Below are 25,293 nucleotides of genomic sequence, written 5' to 3'. Positions count from 1 at the left end.
TTGTTTTTTTAAGATCTTATTTACTTATTTGTCAGAGACAGAGCACAAATGGGAAGCAGAGGTAGAGGGAGAAGCAGGCTCCCCTTTGAGCAGGGAACCCAATGCAGGGCTCAATCCCAGGACCCTGGGATCATGACCTGAGCGCAAGGCAGATGCTTAAATGACTGAGCTACCCAGGCATCCCAATAAATAAAATCTTTAAAAAATAAAATAAAATAAAATAAAAAACGTACTTCCAATTTATACTATAATAGTTTGTATTACATACTGATAAAATATAACTTATACATTTTAAAAAAGCACTGTCATAGTTTAATTGGTATGGTTTCTTCTTTCCCATGATAACAAAACTATGGCATGTCCTACAATCATTTGTATCTAAGATGCAATACAATATCGTAATTACAAGCACATGGTAAAGAAAGACCAGACAGTATAAAATAGCACAGAGCACAAATTAAGCCTGCCCTCTGCCTGCTCCCTACAACTTTCCTCTCTAAAAATTACCATTAGCATTTTTAATCTTTTCAGATACTGTAAATACATATACTACCAAAACTACAATATACAGAAACTATTAAACATGTAAGTATCTACAAATGCTGCAAACACTACAAAATCTGCCTCTTCCTTTTTTTTTTTTTAAAGATTTTATTTATTTGAGAGAGAGAGAGAGAGAACAAGCAGGGGGCGTGGCAGGCAGAGGGAGAGAGAAGCAGGTCCCAGTTGAGCAGGGAGCCCAATGCAGGGCTTGATCCCAGAACCCTGAGATCATGACCTGAACAAAGGCAGACACTTAACCAACTAATCCACTCAGGCACCCGCCTCTCTTTTTAAAAACTCTATATTAAAAGGAAAATTTCTTGGGGTGTCTACGTGGCTAAGTTGGTTAAGCTACTGACTTTGGCTCAGGTCATGACCTTGGGGTCCTGGAACTGGTCTTGTATCGGGCCTTGCACTCAGTGGGGAGTCTGCTTCTTCCTCTCTCCCTCCCCCTCTGTCCCTCCCCAGTCCGTGCTAATAAATAAATAACATCTTTAAAAAAAATGGAAAATTTCTCCTACTTATTTCAACTTATTCTTCATTATAGTTACATGGGACATCTAAATGTTTCACAAGACTTTAATACCCATCAAACTGTTCTCATGGAAAACCTGTTAAGTGGGACAGAAACAACTTATAAGCAAGAAAAGCAAGCATGATTGATCTCTACACTAGATTGCATGTCCACACTTAAGAGAGCAAACAAGTCTCAAACTAAGATGACTAAGAATAAAGGATCTAGTCGGCAAATCTCAGTCACTTTCCATGCCCCAGTGCTGAAATACCCCAAGGTTTCTAAGAATTCATGTTACCAAAATGGAAGAGGCACACTTTTTCAACACAAGTCTGCTAAAGTCATATTAAAAAAGGAGAAATTTATTTTTTTCAAAATTACTATAAAATTATTTCCTAATTTCCTAAGATAGGAAGCAGAAGAGTTACATAAAGAGTGAAAAATAGCACTTCTCAAAATTCTTCTAGGGTACTTATGGCCTATCTAAATCAGACTGGATTTACTGGGGGTGGGGGAGTATCTGAAGAAAACTTCTCTGCTAACTAATATTCTAGAGGATATCCTCTAGCTAGTTGTTAGGAGAATAAGAGGGTTCAAAGAAATTATGTGGGTTTCAGATGCATTTTTCTGAACTCATCTTCCTCCATAAAACACTGAGGATTAGGGAACATCATGCCACATCACTGATGTGGCCCTCTCTGTTCATCCCCCAGGCTGTAGAGGAACGGCTCCAAACAGGGACCATACTCACATCAGATACCGCAATGGACTGCACATCAGCATTTGCAATGAGATGGTTCTTCACAAGCGTCCCAGTAGCTGAGTCCCAGAACTGCACCTTCCCAGCAGAGTCCACACTTATGACAGTTCCATCAGACAAGAAGGCCACGCCCCATATGATACACTTCCGCTTAGACACACCCATATACTGCCTATCCACCAGCATCTTATGAACAGCGCTCCCTGAAAAATAAGAAAAGCCCAAATTTGAATAGCACTTCTTTTGTCTGCAAAATCCACCTATGGTAGGCATCTATTAAGTTAGCTGCCTGAGCACAGACCAGTGCTATTTAAACAACTACTAAATAGTAGTTATGGTGAACTCAGTCTGGGAACACAAAAATGGTTACCTAAAGACTGTGGGGGAGAAGGGAGAGGGGTGGTTGGAGACTGAGACTGGCAGGGGGAAGAGGTGCAACTGAAAGGAGACATTTGGGACTTCACTTAAAACTGCCTAAAAGCAATGTGTATTACACTTGGCTCTTTTCTAAAACCCCAGAAAAAAGGGGAGAGAAGACAACATTTGACAAAATGTTGGGAATGAAAAAGGAAACAGTAGTAACTGACATACCAGAGCCCTGAAACTAAGTCTCAAGTCAGAGTGGTAAGACCAAGAAGCCACTTGATCTATACCATGAAATCCTCAAAAGACTCAGGAACTGTGGTGACCCCCAAAACTGGAAAAAGAAGTGAAAATAGAACTAAAAAGAGAAATTGGTTGAAACTATGTTTAAGAAACTTATAGATCTGGGGCGCCTGGGTGGCTCAGGTGGTTAATTGACGGTCTTCGGCTCAGGTGATTAATTGACTGTCTTCAGCTCAGGTCATGATCCTCGAGTCCTGGGATCGAGTCCCCATCGGGCTCCCTGCTCAGCAGGGAGTCTGTTTGTCCCTCTGACCCTCTCCCCTCTCGTGCTCTCTCTCTAAAATAAATAAACAAACTCTTGAAAAAAAAAAAAAACACCACTTATAGATCTTTCAGGTAACTATCTGCTAACTGAAAAGTCAGGCAACTCCCAAACTTCACCTCAAGTAAGAATGGAGATTCATTCTCCGAAGAGAGAGATCAGGCACAACTGAGAGTGGGATTACTATATGGAAAATAAATAAAGTGAAAATTTATTAACTGAACATTGAGAACACCAGTTTTCTTCTCAGAATGCTGATGACCAAGCTTACTATCACCAGGACATTTTTGGGAAATATGACCAGCCCAAGAAAAAAGATCAAAAAAGCCAATGTCTTTGGAGGTTCCCCAAAATAAGACTCCAGCCAAATCATCCTTCAGTGAAGCCCATGAGCAATCAGCTCTACTCATGTGGAAAGGAAGGTGCTCAGAGACACGTGAGCAAAGCCTGAATATGAAAGGCAGAGGCCACGGAGACTACCAGAAAAAAATAAATACCAGGGAGAAAACAGCCAGAGTGAAGAATACCTGACAAATATCCTGAATAACCTCAGAAAGAAAAGTCCGTATACAATGAAACAAAGAATGCTAGAAAAAAGAACCCTCAGGAAACAAACAAGAACTCTGAAAATGGCAGAACTGAAAAGCTCAGTTAACAGGATTTACAGATAAAGACAAGTGGATGCCTAGCGTGCTGAGTCGGTGGAACATGTGACTCTTGATCTCCATCCTGAAGGTTTTGAGTTCAAGCCCCACAATGAGTACAGCAATTGCTTAAAAAAAAAAGAAAAAAAAAACTAGGGGCACCCGAGTGGCCCTCATTCCGTGAGGCTGAGTGGCTCAGCCAGTTAAGGGGCTGCCTTCAGCTCAGGTCATGATCCTGGGGTCCTGGGGCTGAGCCCCACATCGGGCTCCCTGCTCGGTGGGGAGTCTGCTTCTCCCTCTCCCTCTGCTGCCCCCTCTGCTGGTGCTCTCTTGTTCATGCTCTCTCACTCATGCTCTCGCTCTCAAATAAATAAATAAAATATTTAAAAATAATAATAAAATCTAAATAAATAAGGAAAAGATAAAAATAAAGATAAACTACCAGGAAGCAGAATAAAAAGTCAAAGATATGAAAAATAAGAAGGGGGAAAAAAGACAAGAATATTAAAGAGCCAACATCCAAATAGTAAAATTTCAGAAAGAGAAAATGGAGAAACTCCTTTACCAAATAATTTAAGAATTTTCTCCAGAGCTGAGGGGCACTGGGATGGTGCAGTTGGTTAAGCATCTAACTCTTGGTTTTGTCTCAGGTCCTGGGACTGAGCCCTGTATTAGGCTCTGTACTCAGCTCAAGAGTCAACTTAGGACTCTTTCTCCCTCTGGCCCTCCCATCGCTCCCTGTCTCTCTAAAAAAAGTAAATAAATCTTCAAAAAAGTTGGGGCGGGGGAAGCACCCGGGTGGCTCAGTCGATAAAGTTATCTGCCTTTGGCTCAGGTCATGATCCCAAGGTCCCGGGATCTAGCCCCACGTAAGCTCCTTATTCAGTGGGGAGACTGCTGCCCCCCCCTTTGTGCTGTCAAATAAATAAATAAAATCTTAAGAAAAAAAAAATTTCTCCAAGAACTGAAAACTGGGTTTTTTGATTAAAATAATCTACCAATGGGGCACCTGGGTGGCTCAGTGGGTTAAGGCCTCTGCCTTTGGCTCAGGTATGACCCCGGGGTCCTGGGATTGAGCCCCTTGTCAGGCTCTCTGCTCGATGGGGGGCCTGGGTCCTCCTCTCTCTCTGCCTACTTGTGATCTCTGCCTGTCAAATAAATAAACAAAATCTTTAAAACAATAAAATAATCCACCAAGTATCTAATACAATTGATATTAATGGATCCACACATCAAGAAACCTAATTATTATTAAAAAAAAAAAAAAAAAAAAAAAAAGAAACCTAATTATTACATTTCAGAACAGTAAGTAAGTAAGATCCTAAAAGCTCCTTGGAAAAAAAAAAACCAAAAAACCTATACAAAAGATCTTCCAGAATGACATCAGATTTTATAATAATACTCCATACTGAAGTTCTAAGGAAAAATAATTTCTGATCTAGAATTCTTTCTCATGAACCCCTTCTCATGATCTACCAAACAGAGGAATAAACCAGGAAACTGAATGAACAGGGGATTCTACCTGAGAGAGAAGTAAAGGAGATCCACGGAATGACAGAAATCAGGGTTCAAGACCTACAGAGGTACAGCAGGACCAGAAACTGGTACACTAGACTGGAGGTCAGAAGACTCTGGGGAGAGAATCGTTCAAGATAAAAGTGGTAGAAAGAAAATCAGATCTATCCAAACCTAATTTATACAACTGGAAAAATCTGAGGATTAATTTGTAAGACCGATAACATATATACATACATATGTGTGAGTGTGTGTGTGTGTGTGTGTATATATATATATATATATATATATATATATATATACCAGAAATATCAGAGAAATTAGCTATAGATGGTTGTCTTTGAGGAGTGAGTGAAGGAATATTGGGGGACTCCTGCTTCTTTCTAACAACCCAAAAAGAGTCCTTTGACTATGCATGTATAACACGTAACAATAAAAAATTTGTTTAAGCATGGAGGAAAAAGAAAAATGAGACAAACCTGACCTGTTTTTACTTCCCATGTTTGGATTGGCATACAGATGGGCCCACCTAACAAGCTGAACTCATCACTGAAGTATTCCATAAGCCAATTCTGCAGGCCAAGAATTAAGAAAGTATATGGTTCTCTGCCTTTCTGATTTCATGCCTCACCAATTATGCCACTAAGATCTTATGTTCCTCATAGAGAGGCATCTACTTTTACCAAGATCTGGTATATATAAATAGGTATTCTAACTGGTCATTTGTAGTAAATGTCATTGCTCAAGGGTGAATTCTTAGTAGAGAAAACATACATATCCCATGGAATAACCAGGATTCCCCCAAAACCAGCAGTAGCAATCCAAGAAAGGCGAGAAATTCATGGCTAACATCTCACAAGGTTAATGAGATGTTAGGCCCTAAAGGTCACTGAAAGCACAAAGGCTTAAGGTTTTGGAAACCACCAATGCAAATCTGACAAACAAGACCCAAAACCCAAACGAACTTAAAAAAACAGTCACCTGATTTGACATCAAACACACTAATGTAGTCTATGGAGCCAGCTGCAACGTGGGTACCAGAGGGATGCCAGCAGAGACTCAGGATGCGACCTTGGGAGTTGTACAAGAAAAAGAAAGGGGTATACACATAAATATACAGTAAAAGGTACCTGAGTTCTCCTTTGACCACTATCTATAGGGCTAGAGTTCTACAATCTTAGCTCTCATCTCCTGCACTCCTGTTAAGAACGTTTTATAATGTTTCATAATAGATGAGGAACAACTCTACCTTGGAACCATAACAAAATATATGAAGAATATTACTTTAACAATGTAGAAATGGTTGAAAGGAGTGTAAAAAACCACAACTTTTTGAGGATGATCTTTCACTAACCTAATAAAATTTAAAGGTGCATATTTGGCTCAGCAATTGCACTGGAAATTAATCAAGGAGAAACACTTGCAGGAGTGTTCAGAAATATGTATACTGGAATATGCATTGCTGCCCTGATGACAGGGAGTTTGGTTAAATAAATTATGGAACACAATAAAATGAAATGCCATGCAGACTGGCATGATTGACATGGATGGATATCTGTGCTACACCAAGTGAAAAAACAAACACAAGCACTCCCGTGTAGTTGTTCATACAAATATACAAGATTACTTCCAAAATCTTTGGGAGAAATCCAATACTTCCAAAATCTACTACTGCTTATGAAACAGAAGAGATACTTATTTTCTCTTTCACACTTGGCTAAACACAAATTGTGAATAAGCATTATATCATTTTTGTAATTAAAAAAGAGGGGTGCCTGGGTGGCTCAATGGGTTAAAGCCTCTGCCTTCGGCTCAGGTCGAGGTCCTGGGGTCCTGGGATCGAGCCCCACATCGGGCTCTCTGCTCAGCAGGGAGCCTGCTTCTTCCTCTCTCTCTGCCTACTTGTGATCTATCAAATAAACAAATAAAATATTTAAAGTTAAAAAAAGACCCAAGGGGCACCTGGGTGGCTTAGTTGGTTGTGTCAGTCTCTTAATTTTTGGCTCAGGTCATGATCTTGGGTTTGTGAGATCAAGCCATATGTCAGGCTCCCTGATCAGCAGGAAGTCTGCTTGAGATTCTCTCTTTTCTTCTGCCCTTCCCTCTGCTCATGCGCTTTAATAAGTAAATCTTAAAAAAAAAAAAAAAAAAAAAAAAAAAAGGAGGGAACACCCACACCTGGTTGGCTCAGTTGGTAGAGCATGTGACTCCTGACCTTGAGGCTGTAGGTTTGAGCCCCATGACAGGTGTGGAGACTACTTAAAAATAAAATCTTCATAAATAAATAAATAAAACAAAACAGAAGGAATCAGACTAGCAGATAATCAATATTACTAATGGACACAGAATACATAAGACAGGTACTATTCTCTAGAAGGTTCAGCAAGCTATGGTCCAACAGCCAAATGAGGCCCACTAATCATTTTTATAAATAAGTTTTGCCAAAGCAGAGCCATACCTATTTGTTTAACTACTATCTACGGCTACTTTTATGGAATGAGAGTTGACAAGAGTATATGGAAGGCAAAACCTAAAATACTTACTACCTGCTATCTTTACAGAAAAAGTCTGCCAACCCCTGCCATAGAAGTCAGTGTCAACTGGTCTAAATGGAACATAGAAAACTGTTTAAAAATTCCAGTTTTGGGGGCACCTGGGTGGCTCAGTGGGTTAAAGCCTCTGCCTTCGGCTCAGGTCATGATCCCGGGGTCCTGGGATCGGGCCCCGCATAAGGCTCTTTGCTCAGCGGGGAGCCTGCTTCCTCCTCTCTCTCTGCCTGTCTCTCTGCCTACTTGTGATCTCTCTCTGTTAAATAAATAAAATCTTTAAAAAAAAAAAATTCCAGTTTTAAGACTTTATGTACAACATTAAAACTTCAAAATGAAAATAAGTGAGAATTAACCAAGTGACTTATACAAAACACTAGCTTTCCTATTTTGGATCTCTAGTTTTCTGTAATACTAAAGCAGGTGATCATAACTATGCTACAGGATAAAGAATGCCTGAGTGAAGGACAACTTTGGGCACATACCCTATGATTCAGATAAGTCAGCATATGGATAAAATATTACTTGGATGCATGGGAAAACAGCCTATCCCCAGCAGCACAGAAACCTAACTTCTTAAGGCCACTCACTGCCTCACCAAAAATGACCCTTACTTTTCTGCCGATCAAAATTTCTTTCAAACTGGATTTTGTCTGGAGTGATTTGAAACAGCTTCACAGATCCATCTTCACAGCCAACCTATTAGAGAGAGAAATAGAAAACAGAGAAGACAAGCATTTTGTCTAAATATAAATATAAACTAAATATAAATATAAAAATTCCTTCCCTAAAGCTGTCACTTGCTGTGAAAGAGAAAAATACTATGTGAGAGAAGAAAAAACTTATTGGTACCAAGAAATTGATAGTGTATTCCTGGCAGCCTTCACGTCCTAGCTAGAAAACAGGCTAATCAGTGACCTAATTCCTGTGGAGAAAATGGAAAAGAAGTAGGATTTTCACAGCACATATCTTCTAGAGACCCATGGCCTAAATAAAAGACCCATTAACTATACAACCTAAATAGAGACACATCAAGATATTTTATAAATCAGTGCAAATCAAACAAGAATCATAGACTTATCCCAGAAAATGAAATATCTAGAAGCACACGCTTTAATAACAGTGGGGGCGGGGGGGCATGTCTTCTCAGTCTGCACTCAAACAATTTTTGAGAAACACTGTGGCAAAACATAGTTCCGAAAGTTAACTTGTGGAAGGACCTCCCAGAACTCTTAACAGACACTAGTGTGTTGTGAATCTACAGAGGGATCTCACATTAACATGCCATATTCTCAAATGATATATACAATAAAACATAAGGCACAAGACAACAAAAACCAGTCTCCACAGCTCCCAATTCCAACTACAGTTTGAGAAATGCTGAACCAAACTAAGCCTCTCATTTCATAAATGAATAAATGAGGTCCAAAGTAGCAGCAGAAAGGATGCAAAAGGACAAGTGATTTTTAACTCTCAGTATCAACTCCAATCTTTTTTGGGGCTGCTGGAATCTACATCATATTCGAGTTGCTAAACATCATAATATGATTTAACTTTACCCTCCTGTGAACACAGAGAGGAAACTTTAAGTAAGCATAAGAGAAATCTTGCTTAAAATTACTAACAGTTGGGGGCACCTGGCTGGCTCAGTCAGTAAGCGTGGGACTCTTGATTTCAGGGTTGTGAATTCAAGCCCCAGGCTGGGTCACAGAGATTACTGAGAAATAAAATCTTTAAAATTACCAATACTTGCTTACTGACCAAAAGCTGAGAACCATGGGGACTGACAGCCATGCTCCAAATGGGTCCTCCAAAGGCATCCACGGCATACTTGATGTTTAATGCCTGCAAATCATACTCGATAATTTCTCCATTGAGTCCAGCACTAAAGAGTCGCTGTCCTTTTGCCCAACACAGAGCTTCTGTAGCCCGAGACTCATGACCTGGAAAAAACTACAGAAACATCATAACTTGTCAACCCACCATGAATTAATCAGCTAGCAGCACTGAGTGGTCATAGGCAACAAGGTAGTAATTAAAACACTTCTGTAGAAATAACTATTGTGGGGTCTTATTTTATCAGAAGATCATATTAATTAAGATTTTGTTTTTAGATTCAAATTTTAGTTACCTATACAGTTGGTTTTGTTTCTCTAAGAATTTTTCTGCAAAACCTTTCCAGTAAGATAAAGTTTGTATACAACTCTATTTGACATATCCAATTAAAAAATATATGTAACTATCTTGACTGGGTGATGGTTTCAAAGGTTTATGTATGTCAAAGTTATCAATGTATATAATTTTTCTTTTTAAGATTTTAATTATTTGAGAGAGACAGGGAAAGAGAGGATGAGCTGGGGGAGTAGAGGGAGAGGGAAAAGCGGACTCCTCTACTGAGCAGGGAGCCCAATGAGGGGCTCCATCCTGGGACTTTAGGATAGCAACCTCGGCCAAGGCAGATGCTTAACCAACTGAGCAACCCAGGCGCCCCAATGTATATACTTTAAATTCATGCTGTTTATAGTGTCAATTCTACCATTAAAATTTTTTTTTAAGATTTTATTTATTTAATATATAGAGAGAGAGATAGCGAGAAAGGGAACACAAGCAGGGGGAGTAGGAAAGAGAGAAGCAGGCTTCCCGCTGAGCAGGGAGCCCAATGTGGGGTTCGATCCCAGCATCCTGGGATCACAACCTGAGCCAAGGGCATACAGGCACTCAGGCACCCCTAAAATTTTTTTAAAATAAAATAAATGAGGGCACCTGGCTGGTTCAGTCAGAAGAGCATGAGACTCTTGATTTCAAGGTCGTGAATTTGAGCCCCACATTGGGAGGATGTAGAGATCACTAAATTAAAAAAAAAAGGAATAACCTTTTAAAATAAAAAATTTAAAAATAATAAACAACGTAGCTCAATCCAGTGTTTCATTCAAGTCTCGGATTTCTAAGTGTTTTCTTAACACTTAAAAGAGTTTTCAGAGTTGGGGTGCCTGGGTGGCTCAGTGGGTTAGGCCTCTGCCTTCGGCTCAGGTCATGGTCTTGGGGTCCTGGGATCAAGCCCGGCATCGGGCTCTCTGCTCGACCAGGAAGCCTGCATCCCCCTCTCCTTCTGCCTGCCTCTCTGCCTACCTGTGATCTTTCTCTCTCTCTGTCAAATGAGAGAGGGGGAAGCAGGGTCCCTGCCAAGCAGAGAGCCGGACGTGGGGCTCGATCCCAGGACCCCAAGATCATGACCTGAGCTGAAGGCAGAGGCCTAACCCACTGAGCCACCCAGGCACCTCTAAATAAATAAATGTTTTGTTTTGTTTTTAAGATTTTATTTATTTGACAGAGAGAAAGACATCAAAAGTAGGCAGAGAGGGAGGCAGAGAGAGAGAGGGGAGGAAGCAGGCTCCCTGCGGAGCAGAGAGCCCGAAGTGGGGCTCGATCCCAGGACCTGGGATCATGACCTGAGCCGAAGGGAGAGGCTTTAAGCCACTAAGCCACCCAGGCAACCCAATAAATAAAATCTTTTTAAAAAAAGTTTTCATACACATCAAGGCATTTTATTCTTAAATCTGCTCAGCACGAAAGGTACAATTTTTCCTCTCTGTTGTTAACAATAGTTGGGAAAAGACTATGGAGAAAGCAAAAGATAAGAATGAATTAATTACTGCTGAAAAAAGAAGAGTTAAAAAAAAAATAAGAGACACTCAGTAAAGAATGACTGAAATACTCTTTAAACAAGTATTAACTCAGGAGTGGCTCTGTACTAGGCCCTTACTAAATGATGGGAATACAGATATCAATACCAGTGACATAGTCTCAATTTGAAGTTTAGTGGGGAAGAAAAACATTAAACAAACATATGAACTATTATATAATTTTAATCATCATAATGACAAGAAATATCCAGAGTGCAACAAGCAAGTAGCTAATAGCACATTTTTCATAGTATAGAATCTGGCCTATTTGCGATGATGACCAATTTTTTAACTTTTTCGGTTCTTCCAGGGTCAACTCCATTAAGTCATCCCTTTTCAGGATTCCTAAACCCACATCATCAGAGTAAGGCAATGCTCCACTAAGATTCTATGTCTGTGCTTAGCTTTACCATAAAATTTATCTACTGTTTGGAAACTGTATACTCATATTTCCTCCACTGGACACTGAGCTCCTTCAAGGTAGGGCCTCTGACACTTGTCATAATGCCTAATACTTGCCACTCACTCATTTAGAAACAATTGCAGAATGTCTAAATTCCAAGTACTAGGCTGCTGGGCACTGAATTCATCTATCTATCCGTTCACAGGCATCCACTCAGTGCCTAGGATGCATAACACAATAAATGTGAAATGAATTATATTGTTGCACCCCAAATCAGTAATCAGTGCCTTTGAAGAATGTGCTGCTCTAACAGCCCTCTGCATTCCCCCAAACGGTATTTTCCTCTTTAATCCCACATATAGGCAATTAGGTCTACATTCTCTCAGACAGATTAACTTAGAAATCAATCTTCCTACCATCAAGTCACCAGAAAGTTTGATACTAAAATGTTTCATGTTTTTTTCTGAATTGACAATGAAATGGGTACTGACAACACCAGCAGAAAATGTCACCTTATCAAAGTTGCAGTGGTGCAGAGACAGATATAAAGCAATGGTCCTAACAGCTTCCCCCCCGGTTTTTTGTTTTTTTTTTTTAAAGATTTTATTAATTTATTTGACACAGAGAGAAAGACAGCTAGCAAGAGGGAACACAAGCAGGGGCAGTGGGAGGGAGAAGCAAGCTTCCTGCTGAGCACGGAGCCCGATGTGGGGCTTGATCCCAGGACTCTGGGATCATGACCTGAGCCGAAAGCAGGCACTTAACCGACTGAGCCACCCAGGCACCCCAACAGCTTCCTTTTTTGTTGTGCCCAAAAGATCCAGCAAATCTGTTTCCAGATGACAGTGAGCCACCACAACCCCTAGATAGTATCTTTCTGACATTACACAGCTCAAAACTTTGAGCTCAGACAAGAGACTGCATATTAACTACACAAGTTACATAGTTCTAAACAACTCCAGAGAGAGTCACTTACTTTTGATCTCTTTGAATACAAAAGACATGAGATGTAGAACTGAACTTAAGAAAATTAACTCAGCAACAACGAATCAGGCTTCCAAATGACTTACTTTCTCCTGAAAGTAGTTTGCTGACAAGTTATAAATTTCCACAGTGCCATCTGTTCGAGAAACAGCCAATCTGTTTGACTGGTTATTGTAAGCCACGCAGCGGATCCCTGATGGAATATAATTAAAGAAACGTACTCGATGGACCTTAAATTCACCCATTCCTGTTGGGGGGGAAAAAGAGTCATTATTGTTAAATGTTAACAGCAGTAAATCACATGTATTGTTTCTTCTTAGTGTTAACAACAGCATCTCACGTGTATTATTTATTATTATCACCATGCTGGATGGAAGAGTACAACTGTATCTCACTGAGGTTCACTTCTAAATAGCTAAACAACAATGTTTTCACACGCCACACAAGAATCTATGAAACCATCCCCAGAAGCACAGGATGCTTCCGCTAAAAATGAAAAGATCAACAACATATAGAGCATGTTCCAGACTCTTAACGATGCTGCCAATGACCTGCCAATTACCTGAAGAAAGTACTCTGGGAAAGAGGAGTGACATAAAACTGAAAATAACCTCGTTCTCTAATTGGGAGTGCACACATAAAGGAAGGGAAGCACATCGTGCTGACCAGTTTTGGGCACAGAAACTAAGATACTCCTTTCTCTTTTGTGTGTGAGCTTTCTTGGCGGGGGTGGGGTGTGAAGAGGAGGGTAAACACCATTAACATTCTCAAGAAGCAAGAAATACTGACAGCCTAACTAAGTCTCTCGATATCCGGGCCGCAGAACTCCATCAAAATCAACTGGAAAACTGTTTTTGTTTTTGTTTTTTTTAATGCAGGATTCTGGGCCCCACTCCACAGTTCCGGAGTTCCAATCCCTTGGTTGGGGGAGAAAGGGGGTGGGGGAGGAGGACTAGGCATCTGCATTTTAGCGAACACTTCTCCCTAACTTTACAACACGTATTCAAATTACAGACTCAAGCTAAAGTAGTGAAGTGAGGCTGACGGGGCAGGCAGAACCAAGAACCCCTCAAGGAATGGAAGCAACGGGACTTAAGTCTGGCATCTGTCAACTATCCCCTCCCCGACACCGCAAACACACACATACGACGAAGACAGGGGCCGACTCTGGTTCGGCCCTCACTCTTCCTTCAAGGTTAGGAAGCCGCGGGCAGAGCACACGCGTTTGGCCCGGCCCGGCCCGGCTAAAAGGACGTCGGAAGCGCGCGCTACAACTCCACCGCCCCTTCCCTCTCTGGAAATCTACGGAGTAGCCTCCATCAGGCTTCTGCACAGGGGGAACTGCGAGCTCCACCGGCGCCGGCCTAGGGCAGGCCCCACCCCATCAAATTCCTTTATCTCCCAACAGCTTCCCAGACCCCTTCCCCAACTCACCTACCTACGGATGGGGACTCGCCTCTCAGCCGCGGCCCCACGTGCGCGCGCGCTCGCGTGCTCTGCCCCGGAAGTGCTTGCGGCGCAAGGCCGGAAGTGCGCAGGCAGTGCTCGCGGCGGCGGCGACGGCGGCGGGAGGTTCGGTTGTCGCCCGTTGGCCGCGCGGCGCCGCGCTCGGCGGCCGCCATTGCAGGTCAGGCCGCGGGCGGGGGGCGCGGGAGGCCGCGGGGAGCGAGGGCTGAGTCGGGGATGGGGGTGAGGGTGCGAGGGAGTGGGAAGCTAGGGAGCTTGGGCCGGGTGGGGCGCTCGGCTCGTGGAGAAGAATGGCGAGCCGAGGGGCGGGGAGCAGCGGGCGGGGGAGGGGCGGCCGGGAAGGGGGAGGGGAGGCGGAGAGGTGGGGGCAAACCCAGAGGGGCCCCCGGGGTGGGAGGGCCAGGAATTGTGGGGGGAAGGGAGTGGTGTAGAGACGGAAGGCGGAGGGAAGGAAGGGAGTGAGAGGGGCGGAGCGTGAGAAGGGCGGAAAGGGTGGCCGAGCGCGGGCGGAGGACGGAGAAGGGGGCGGCGCGGGCCGGAACCTCGAGGTACGTGCGGGAAGGGGCTCTTCCCCGGGTGGGGAGGGAGTCCAGAACGTGAGGTGTGCGGGAATGTGGTAGAACTGGAACCCAGGAAATAGCGGGAATATCAGAGAGGGGACTTGGAGAGGGGGGCCTGGGGGTTGTAGGAATGTGAGGTTTGTTTGAGGGGACATTTTAAGTCGCGGAGGGAAGCTGCTGGGAGAGAGAATTGGGAAGGTGGTTAGGAGGAAGAGTGATCCAGGTTCTTTTGTGGGCGGAGTGAGAGACTAAAGAGTGGGGACGGTTCGGGTTCTGGAGGCGCTAAGTACTTGAGATTGAGGAGGGAACGGAACAATTTGGAGAGTGAGGGTGTAGAAGAACGTTTAAAGAGTAATCTTTGGGAGGAGGGTGGACGGTTTGAGGGGTGTCGAAGAATGCAGTTTAAAGAATAGTTTCTTTGGGAGATAGGAGAAAGGGTTAAATAGATTGGTAGGAGGTCCCAGCGAAAGTCTGGGGTGAATTGGAGGGGGTTGGGGAAGAGAGGGGAAGCGGATTGAGAAGTCCCAGAAAGTGGGCGGGACTAGACATAGGAAGTGTTTGTAGCTCCAAATGAAGGGATGGGAGGGGGCCGGGGGAGAGGGTGGAGAATATGGGGGTCGGTGGGAGGAGAATCCAGAATACTGTGAGACCTCAAGCCAGGCTAGAAAGGAGGAGCGGGGAAGATAGGGGGTCATCGCAGTTAGAGAAGGAAGGGTTGAGATGGGGCTGCAGAGTAGCAGAAGATGGAGAAAACTGGAGTTACTCAGATCGACTGAAGCCATCTTTTCCACCCATTGTCTGCAAATACCAGTAATTGATTCCCCGCATCATGGGAATCCTAAAATGTGATGGGAAAGTATCACGTGTATGCATAGTATCCACACATGTTTTTGAACACACTCTTCACTAATGAAAAGTTTGGAAGCATTCATTTCCACCTACCCTTCATAGCCCCTTTTTGGAGGGGAGCAAGCTTCTCATTTGGAAACAGAATTTTAGTACTTAATGACATATGCCTGTCAGGAGACAAGATTTTCCCTTTGAAACTTAGACCATCCCCTTGAGTAACAAACCACAATAACACTGCTAATAAAAATAATCTGATTCATTTGTATATGAAAATTTCCTGAATTGTTCATTTGATGAAAAGGCACATAGAAATATAGTCGTCTTTAGAGAAAAGAGAAGAAAACTTTCAGAACTTAGTCCTTGAAGCAGTTTGGTGAAACTTGACTGTCCTGTTTGAATTGTTCTCCCATCATGTAAACCTGGTTTTACTCTGATAACCTGCTGCTTTTGTAGGAAGGTTTAATGTACTATAAATATTAAAGTGATTATTCAGTATAGAATTTAGACAACTCTTTTGAACATACAATAAGAAAATGCCATGTTCCCCGCCAGTAATAGTTTGATCCTAAAGTCTTACCATGTTACCATGTTTTAGGCACTACGCTGAGGACTTTCCATTCATAACCTCATTAAGTTTCCACAACAACCCTTTGGGATAGTTTCTTATGCCCAGTTGATTAGTGGGGAAATTGAAACTTAAAAGGTTAGATTATTAATCCCATGTCACACATAGGCTAAGTTGCCATATTATGGAGGGGTTAAGGTTCCTTCCCATCAGGTCTGACAAGTTGAGCTCTCAACTGCATTCCTAAACAACTGACCCTGGGACTGAATAACAGCTCAGTAAATGTTAAGTGTGGGTTTAGCAATGTGAAAACTTTTTGTCATATGTTTAATTTTTTTAAATAAAAAATGAATTTTTATGTTAAGAATTGTAAAGTTAACCCCTTTATTTGCTATCTTAAGAAAATACAAGATGAATTGAAAGGTCGTAATGAAAATTTATAAGCTATTACTTAGCTCTAGTAAAATTTGTTTTTAATCACCATTGAGTCCACTTGTTTGGGTAAAAGTTGTATATGTTCTGTTTAATTGGGTCCATACTATACTTCTGCCACATTATATTTTGGGGGCAGTTACCATTATGAGGATCATTGCTCATTAATTCTGTTGTAAGACATTACTAATCTTTTAACAGTTCAACATTTAACAATGCAGAAAGCAAATTCTAAGAGACTGAATTTTGTTGAAGATTAAAATGAATCAGTGACAAAGAATGTTCTCTGTTCTTTTGGTTTATTTTGCCTTATACTTGGTTTTCAAAATCTAAATCTCATCAATTGAATATGATAAAAAGTCGTTTGTTTTTTTGATTGCCTACCCCAGAGATGCAATAGGTACTTTAGCTGGTAGTTGTATAGGTTACTTACATGCCATTTTGTAGAAATGAGAAAGGCTGATCTTTGTAATCAGAAGTTATACAGAAATGTGTTTGAGGGGCTGTGGGAGAAAGACTGCTGGAGATGCCATATTATGGAGGGGTTAAGGTTCCTTCCCATCCCACTTCCTAGGTACGTGACCAGTTACTTAACCGTTAGTGCATGTTTCCTCATCTGTAAAATGGGAATAAGAGTGCTTACATCATTAAAATTGATCTCAGCAATGAAAGGAGAAAATCAGATTAAGTGTCCACAGAAGTTTAGCTATGGGAGAAATGAAATTTTTTTATTATAATGCTCTGCCTGGGTTTTTCTTCTCAAATTGTATTTGTACTCTGATTTTTTTCGGGCTTTTTTTTCAGGTTTTTCATAATAATTATAATAGTAACTAAATTCAAAACAGAGGTAGAAGTCAAAGGACAGTTAAATAAGGTATGTCCCAGATTGATACAGTTCCCACTTCAATCTTTTGAGTTTTGGGTAGGGTTCCATTGTGACTCTGGTTTGGTTTTGAAATGCTGATTCTTTTGCTGTGCTGTAGTTTGTTTGGGGTCTTACAGTTACTTGGACCACTGTCCTGAGAAGCAGTAGTGTGTTGACTTTATGCAGGACCTCCATATCTTAAGACAGGATGATCTGGAGCAAGCCATTTCTACAAATTTGAAGCCCCAGAAAAGACCTTTTTTTTTTTTTCTTTAAACAGGAAAATATTGAGTGTTAGTTAAGATATATAAAGTACGTTAGGAAAAGTTTGCTTTTGACTAAGTTAAGACTATAAAACTGGATTGTTTATTTGGTGATGTGAAGGCCCAAAAAATTAAACAGGAAAAAATGTCCTCCTTTTTTGACAGATGGGGGTGGAAGGAGTTGAAATCATTTCAGGAGAAAGAAGTTTGGGGGTTTTCCCCCACTTTCCTTGCTCCAGGTCTCCACTAGTTACAGCCGGTGAGACTCCACTCTGAAGTACAGTGAATTAAATGTCTTTCAAAAAGTGACATTGCCAAATTTTTTCCTTGGCTCTACAGTTACACATACTGTCAGCCTAGAGTTAGTGTTCTTTACCTGTGGAGAAGTTGGTCATCACCAAATCTGGGATTAAACTCTTGAGAGAGGTGCTAAGCAAACTCTTCCATTGACTCCTTTTAGTTTCATGATTTATTTTTCAGGCTGTGTCTTCATATGTTTTTAATCTGCAGTTTTTGTACAAGCAGTATCTTAGAACAAACATGTAGAAATTGTTCTACTTGTCTTCATTGTTGGACTTAGCTGAGACTGAAGACTTAGGATTTTTGTTTTGTTTTGTTTTATAGGAAATATAATGTTACGTTTGTTATTACTAGTAGGATTTGATTTGTATTACGCGCTACTCCACCTCTTCGTTTTCCTACTGCCTACCTACTGACAAGGGTATAGGGACAGATTGGGCTGCATGTTACAGATTCTTCTTAGTCAACTCTACATTAAGTGAAATACACATTCACTGTCACCACCATCAGGTGTGTTCTCAATGAAGTACCCAGGTATACCTACCTACTCTGGCCCTGAGAACAGTTGCCTAGAGTAGTACCTCAAGGAGCAAAAAGAGGAATAATAAAATTCAGGTGATAGCCTATTTTTAAGGCATTAAAGTAGAATTTTGAAGATTTGTTTGAGAGAGCATGCATGCATGAGTGGGAGGGGCAGAGAGGAAGAGAGAATCTTTTTTTTGGAAGGGAGACTCAAGTAGATTCTCTGCTGAACATGGGGCTCAGTCTCACAATCGTGATAATCATGACCTGAGCTGGACATTTAACTGCCCTACCCAGACACCCCTAAAGTGGAATTTTAAAATTTGCTAAAAGAATGCCTTCTGTTCTTTCTTACTAACTCAGTAAATACACTCCCATGTACATTAATGTAGCCAGGCCGGTCTACAGGTTCCTGTGAGCTAGACCCTTACAAGTGGGTCTAAACTTCATTTGTGTTCATAGCTGCAGCTTCCCAGTGGGACTAGCATAGGTCTGACCACTCTGACTAGGGACAGCAGCAGAATGGTGAACATGTAGGCCCCAGAATTTGTATTTTTAGGAGCGTTCCTAGATGTTTGCCAGTATCTAGAGATCTTCTGAGGCAGGACCTCCTATATAAGTGGGTAAAGCTCTTCTGATCCAGCTCTCAGACATCTGTTTTCCTTTGCCCCCTTGGGCCACGTTGTGAATTCCTGTTCCAACAGGAAGCTGTCCAGGAAATGTGGAATGCACTGAAAATATCTCTGCATCGCCCTTAAACAGTCTATAGGTACTCCTCTCAGACGTGTTTCCAAAGGCCTTAGAGATTGATTTCCTTCCCTGTTGTGGTCTTCGTAGAACTTGTTTATCTGTGTGAACACTTAATTGCTTCTCAGAAACTACCTGTGTATTACTATAACTATATCCATCAAGAAACATTTAGTGCATTATCAGTCATCAGGAGCTTAGATATAAGAACCCTTTAGTCTGTATGCATTTGTTAACCTTTAGAAACTTTCCAACTTCAGTTTCTAGTTACTGAGGTTTTTTTGATTCATGGCTAAAACATACCTACCATTCTCTAAATTACAGTCAAAATTATAGTGTGGAAATACCAATTTGCTTTTTCCATTCTCTTAAAAAAAAAAGCTGCTGTCTTTAAACCATTTTGCATATACATGGTCTTCACAGTAGTTTGATGAGTCAGATAATCTAGGTGTTAGCCCTATGGTCATTAAGTGACTTGCGTATGATGACACAGTGAAAAGTTCTACACTTACAGGCTGGAACCTGACTTTTAAGTCTTCTGATTTTAAATTGTAATCCTTTTTTCAAGAAACCTTAGAAGAATTTTAAAAGTGCTTTTGGTTCAGTTGATGGTATTTTAGGGACTCCCTATCTTGTCACAAGACCTTTGCCCTTGAGCCCCCATATTTATTCTCAAAACGTCTGACTTACAGGGATGTCTGGGTGGCTAAGTGGGTTAAGCCGCTGCCTTCTGCTGAGGTCATAATCCCGGGGTCATGGGATCGAGTCCACATTGGGCTCCTTGCTCGGCAGGGAACCTGCTTCTCTCGCTGCCTCTGCCTGCCTCTCTGCCTACTTGTGTGTACTCGCTTTCTCTCTCTCTCTCTCTGGCAAATAAATAAAATCTTTAAAAACAAAACAACAACAACAAAAAATCACGTCTGACTTACAGATGCCTTCTTGATCCACCATTGTGCTTCTGACCAGCTCTCCTGTCTGCAGTGCCTGCCTGATGCTTTGATGTATTTCATTCTCACTAGTGCTTGGTTTTCTTTTGGGAGTGTAGGTTTTCTTTTGGGATACGTTCTTTTGGGAACATATTGATTATGAGTATAGATAAAGACAGGTGGTCTAGGTTCTTAGACCTGTACAGCATCTGATTCATAATAAAAATTCTGCAGGTTTTAGCTACTGTTTATATTTGAATTTGAAGACCAGTGAATTGACTGACCTTGTGTTCCCAAGGGATATTTGCTGCTCAAGAATAGAGAAGTTCTGCTGTCCTGTAAGCCAATATACTTTTTCCCTGGAGATCCAAAATGAAGGTTAACATTATCAGTCAAGAAACCTATTTAACTTTTTAATCCAGTGTTTGCTAAGCTTGTGCACACCTATTAACATACAGTGCTACAATTGGCAGACATTAGACTAACAACTTTCCACTGAGTTCCATTGATTTATTGGAAACACTTATACAGTACGTGTAGTTTAGATCCCCCATCCCTCAGGCCCCTGTGAATCCACCGTTCCTAGAAAGACAAGTGAAGCCAGTTGTCTCAGGCAAAAAATAATCTTTTTAGCCATTTGTTTAGAGTACCACAAACTTGCCACCAGGTGGTACTGTTGCATAAAATGAAAGTTGAATGTCTGGGTATACCTCAATGAAAGATAGTCAAGGCATATAATGAGAGTCATGTTAGATAGCTGCTTACCATTCACCAGAGTTGCCTGAAGGACTTTGCTAATTGGCTTTTGTTAAAGGAGGTCCCTTGAACCTTGAAAGACAACTAGAGTGTTAGGAAGTTTGAATTTTTATAATACCAAAGGGAAAAGTAAAATCTAAATGAATTTTTTGTTTTTTGTTTTGTTTTTAAAGATTTTATTTATTTATTTGACAAAGATCACAAGTAGGCAGAGAGGCAGGCAGAGAGCCTGATGCGGGTCTCGATCCCAGGACCCTGAGATAATGACCTGAGCTGAAGGCAGAGGCTTAAAACCCACTGAACCACCCATGTGCCCCAAATTCTTTTTTTCTTTTCTTTTTTTAAGATTTTATTTTTTTGACAGAGATCACAAGTAGGCAGAGAGGCAGGCAGAAAGAGAGGAGGAAGCAGGCTCCCCACTGAACAGAGAGCCCGATGTGGGGCTCGATTCCAGGACCCTGGGATCATGACCTGAGCCGAAGGCAGAGGCTTTAACCCACTGAGCCACCCTGGTGCCCCAGTGCCCCAAATTCTTTAGTGTGTGTGTGTGGTTTTTCTTTTTTTTTTTTAACATGCAGAATAGAAAATAGAACATTCTTGAGAAAGGCAGATTAGCATAGTGGTCAGCAGTGTGGGCTATAGTGTTACATTTTATGTTCAAGTTCTGGCTCGTTGACTAGTAAGTACATGACCTTACTTTCCATCGCATTATTGACCCGTGGTGATCTTCAGCAATGTTTTATCAGTTGTATCAGTGTCAAATAAAAAACATCTACTACTTATATAACATTTTTAGGGAAATGAAATAAAATCTGTCTAAAGCACTTAGAAAGCTGCTTCACACACAGTACATGATAAGTATTAGCTATCATTATTATTATCCTAAATTTGTTTTTCCTCTACAGCTTACTTTCAGTTGCTTTTTAAAGACGGAAAGCTCATGGTGCAAATTGTTATTTCCAGGTGAGTACGTTTTGAGACTCTTTTGTTTAGCTCGAATGATGAGGGTGTTACGTAGGTTTGACATTTTCCTAGAAGAATCAGGGTCCTCAGGTGCATTGCACACATCCTTGCATTTCGTCTGTAGATCAGTGCCTAGCACTGCCTAATTTCCCAAGAACTTGTGCTCAGCAAGGAGTTCCTTTGGGCCTTGAATGGTGGTGTAGGACACTATTCATCCTTCACCCCTCAAAAATATTGTAACCGCCAGCCCTTTGCTTGCAGTGCTGGGGCTGGAGGCCTGGCAGAATGGGTGCTGATGGAGCTACAGGGGGAGATCGAGGCTCGCTACAGCACTGGATTAGCTGGAAACCTCCTGGGAGACCTACATTACACCACTGAGGTGAGGGGACTTTTCTTTCCCTGCCTAATGCCTCAGGAAAGCAAGCTACACCAAGGTGGTGCTCCCAGGACCCAGAGTGAGGACTGCCCTCAGGTTTGTTATTCGAGGTCTAGCTAATCTAAGCTCTCTGCTTGTTCTCCCCTGACCCCTGCAATGGCAGGGAAACTTAGCTTTGGGGAATCTGGAAAAATCACAGTTCTAAAAAGAGGAAATTCTCTTACCTGGGGCTAGGAAGAGTAAAAAGGGTATGAGGGTGGTTGTCTGATATGGCTCTTAAACAGCAGTAGAGTCATGCCAGGGAGTGGAGGTGCCAGTATTGCTCGCCAAGAGCATCTCTAGAAGGCACCTGAGTGTTATGACCTTGCCCTGAACCTCAGGCATTTCATTCTTGTTCTGCCAAAGGGAATCCCTGTGCTGATCGTGGGGCATCATATCCTGTATGGAAAAATCATCCATCTGGAGAAACCTTTTGCTGTCCTTGTCAAACACACTCCTGGGGAGCAGGACTCTGATGAGCTTGGCTGCAAGACTGGCACCCGGTACCTGGTGACAGCACTCATCAAAAACAAGATCCTTTTCAAAACTCGCCCCAAACCCATTATCACCAACGTCCCCAAGAAAGTATGAAAGAACCCAGGATTTTCCCTAGAGAGCGGCCAACTCCTTGGACTCGTGCTCAGTTGCCACCTCGAGGACGGCTCGACGGTTCCATGGGACCACAGGGTGGTCCTGTTTTGAACACAGGCCACCCGCTAGGCATGAATTCTGATCCCTTCCTTATGGCATCCAGTTCTCTTGGTGGAAATCTGGCCCCATTTCCAAGGAACCCTTCGCCTTTTCCAACCTCATCAGGCTCATTGGCTTCAAATCCAGCACCTTTCCCTACTGGTGCTCGTGACCCAAGCATGGCTTCTTTTCCAAGAGGGATGAATCCCGCTGGTGCAGGTGCAGTTTCTTTCCCAAGGCCTGGTGGCCTGTTGGGCCCGGGCCCAGGCCCAGGGCCATCCCTAAATCCTAGGGCAGGGGCTCTTCCAGGTCCAGGGCCTCTGTCTAACCCAAGGTTAGGGGGTCTTCCAGGGCCAGGTCCTATGTCTAACCCAAGGTCCGGTGGTCTCCTGGGAACAGGTCCTGACTCCAGAAGTGGTGGCCCTATGGGCCCTGGGTCTGGGCCCAACCTGAGAGCAGGTGTCCTGTTGACTTCTGGGAATGGTCCTCCTAATCCTAGGCCCGTTGGCCTGGGACCAGGACCAAGTCCTAATCTGAGGTCAGGGTTTGTTAGTACAAACCCTGCCCCGAGGTCGGGTATGTTTCCAGGCCCAGGTCTTGGGCCCAGCCCAAGGGCTGGTGGCCTGGGCCCAGGTCTTGGGCCCAACCCAAGGGCAGGTGGCCTGGGCCCAGGCCCTAATATGGATACCAGAGCAGGTGGCCTCCTGGGCACAGGATCTGGTCTTAACTTAAGAATGGCTGGACCTCAAGGCCTAGATCTTGCCCCCATTCTAAGAGCAGCAGGTCTTTTAGGAGCAAATTCAGCTGCTTTCTCACAGGCTTCTGGAAACATGGGCACAAGCCCATCCTCTATGGCAAGAGTACCTGGACCCATAGGCCCAAACTCGGGTCCTGTCTCTCGGGGAATTGGCCTTCCTGGGCCAAACCCGTCTCCCATGTCCAGAGCTCCTGGCCCCCTAGGTCCTAATTCAGCTCATTTTTCAAGGCCAGCTGGGCCCATGGGGGTAAATGCTAATCCCTTTCCAAGGGGGTCAGGTTCAGGGGGGCTGAATCCAGTTTCCTTCTCTCAGTCCTCTGGCACATTGGCTTCAAATCCATCTACCTTCCAGAGGTCTGCTGGCCTCCAGGGCTCAAGCCCAGCAATTTTCCCAAGAACCTCTGGGCCACTAGGCCCCAACCCAGCTAACTTCCCAAGGGCCAGTGGCTTACAGGGTCCAAGTCCGGCTGCCTTCCCAAGGTCTACTGGCCCATTAGGACCTGGTCAGGTTAATTTCCCCAGGTCAGCTCCTGGGCCCCTGGGCTCTTCTCCAGCAGGCCCTGTGGGTATCAACCCAGGTCCTTTTGCAAGGCCAACTGGGACCCTGGGTCTAAACCCATCTTCCTTTCCAAGGATGAATGGTCCTGTGAGCAAGACTTTGGTCCCATTTCCTAGAGTGGGGAGCCTCCCTGGCACAAACCCAGCTGCTTTCCCCAGACCAGGGGGTCCAATGGCTGCAATGTACCCAAATGGGATGTTACCCCCTTAAACACCGTTTTCTCTCCAGGACCACTTTGGTTTTCAAGCACCGTGGTTCTGGGCAGGGGCTGTGTTATAAGTGAAAGGGTAGATGTGGAGCTACCGTCTGAAGTACATAGCTGGGGCTCAAGTTCAGATGAGCCATCTTTTTCCTCTGCTTTCTTGACTGAAGGTGAAATGTCCTATGTGGGAGATGGACTACTACAGGTGGGAATGATCCTGGCCTTTAGAGAAAGGATCTCCAGCCCTCCAGAAGCCTGCTGTGCATTTGTCCCACAGCTTTCTGCCCCTGCCCCTTGTTTCTTAACTGGTTTCTTGAATTGTTCACGTGGACTTTTCCTCAGGGATACATTGGCCTGCAGGTCCCAGTTCATATGTAGTCCCCTGCTCACCACTGGAGAATCAGCTCACTGCTCTCTAGAAATGTTGCATTGGTGAACGGACCATGCTTCAGCAGTTCTGACCTGGGCAGCTTGGACCTGGTCATCCTCTACTGCCATACCTTTCCCTGGGGGCTTGAACACAGAACAGGGAGGTGGGCAACCACATTAAAGACCCACCAAATACAATGTCTGCTTGATTGACTGGGCCTGCAGCTTCCTTCTCCTGGGACTTAGAGGAGGCCAGAGTCAAGGCTCCACCGCTCATCTAACTCCTCTCCACTAGTACTCTGATCAAAGAACCTCAAAATTTAAACTGATATGGATGGGAATTGGGGTGGGGGGGTGGGGGGAGAAAGGGGAGAAATCACTGTGCTTCGTTCAGCCTGACGTGAAAGGATGGTTGGTGTTTTTCCTGCTTGTATCTTTTCTTACCGTTTCTTTAATAAATGGGATGACAGGGCTGCCGATGTCACTCCATTTCGTTACCTATTCCCACAGGAAAGAATATTTTCTGCTTTTCATTGTTTCAGCTTGGCCACAGTTCCATGTTATCT

At 43.0% G+C, this 25,293-nt stretch overlaps 3 protein-coding genes across 6 annotated transcripts in view; 2 read left to right on the top strand and 1 right to left on the bottom strand.

Annotated features, from left to right (window-relative positions):
- UTP4 (UTP4 small subunit processome component) overlaps positions 1–14,142 on the bottom strand; it is a 36,374-nt gene extending 22,232 nt beyond the window's left edge. Inside the window, exons 1-6 of one of the 3 annotated variants that reach the window (XM_059382417.1) lie at positions 13,959–14,142; positions 12,607–12,767; positions 9,212–9,403; positions 8,065–8,149; positions 5,886–5,975; positions 1,809–2,020 (exon numbers count right to left, since the gene is read on the bottom strand). In XM_059382417.1, the coding sequence (XP_059238400.1) occupies positions 1,809–2,020; positions 5,886–5,975; positions 8,065–8,149; positions 9,212–9,403; positions 12,607–12,767; positions 13,959–14,142 (924 nt within the window). Of the gene's footprint in view, positions 1–1,808; positions 2,021–5,885; positions 5,976–8,064; positions 8,150–9,211; positions 9,404–12,606; positions 12,768–13,954 lie in introns of all 3 variants that reach the window. The other 2 variants (XM_059382418.1, XM_059382419.1) reach the window with 2 other exon arrangements.
- Positions 14,063–22,741, top strand: CHTF8 (chromosome transmission fidelity factor 8). Of its 2 annotated transcripts, none has more exons than XM_059382424.1 (4): positions 14,063–14,147; positions 21,678–21,735; positions 21,997–22,114; positions 22,517–22,741. In XM_059382424.1, exons 2-4 carry the CDS (start codon positions 21,713–21,715, stop codon positions 22,739–22,741), a joined length of 366 nt encoding a protein of 121 aa, XP_059238407.1. In that variant the 5' UTR covers positions 14,063–14,147; positions 21,678–21,712. The 2 variants fall into 2 exon arrangements, with proteins under 2 accessions (XP_059238407.1, XP_059238408.1); XM_059382425.1 differs by lacking the exon at positions 14,063–14,147 and adding an exon at positions 14,445–14,535.
- Positions 22,738–25,199, top strand: DERPC (DERPC proline and glycine rich nuclear protein). Its single transcript, XM_059382423.1, has one exon. It carries the CDS (start codon positions 22,738–22,740, stop codon positions 24,364–24,366), a length of 1,629 nt encoding a protein of 542 aa, XP_059238406.1. The 3' UTR covers positions 24,367–25,199.
- Positions 25,200–25,293: the final 94 nt, after the last annotated feature.

The sequence above is a fragment of the Mustela nigripes genome, chromosome 17, assembly GCF_022355385.1.
Source record: "Mustela nigripes isolate SB6536 chromosome 17, MUSNIG.SB6536, whole genome shotgun sequence".
NCBI classification, from domain to species: Eukaryota; Metazoa; Chordata; class Mammalia; order Carnivora; family Mustelidae; genus Mustela; species Mustela nigripes.
The sequence above is the reverse complement of the archived record's forward strand: the minus strand, read 5'-3'. Positions and strand labels throughout refer to the sequence as shown.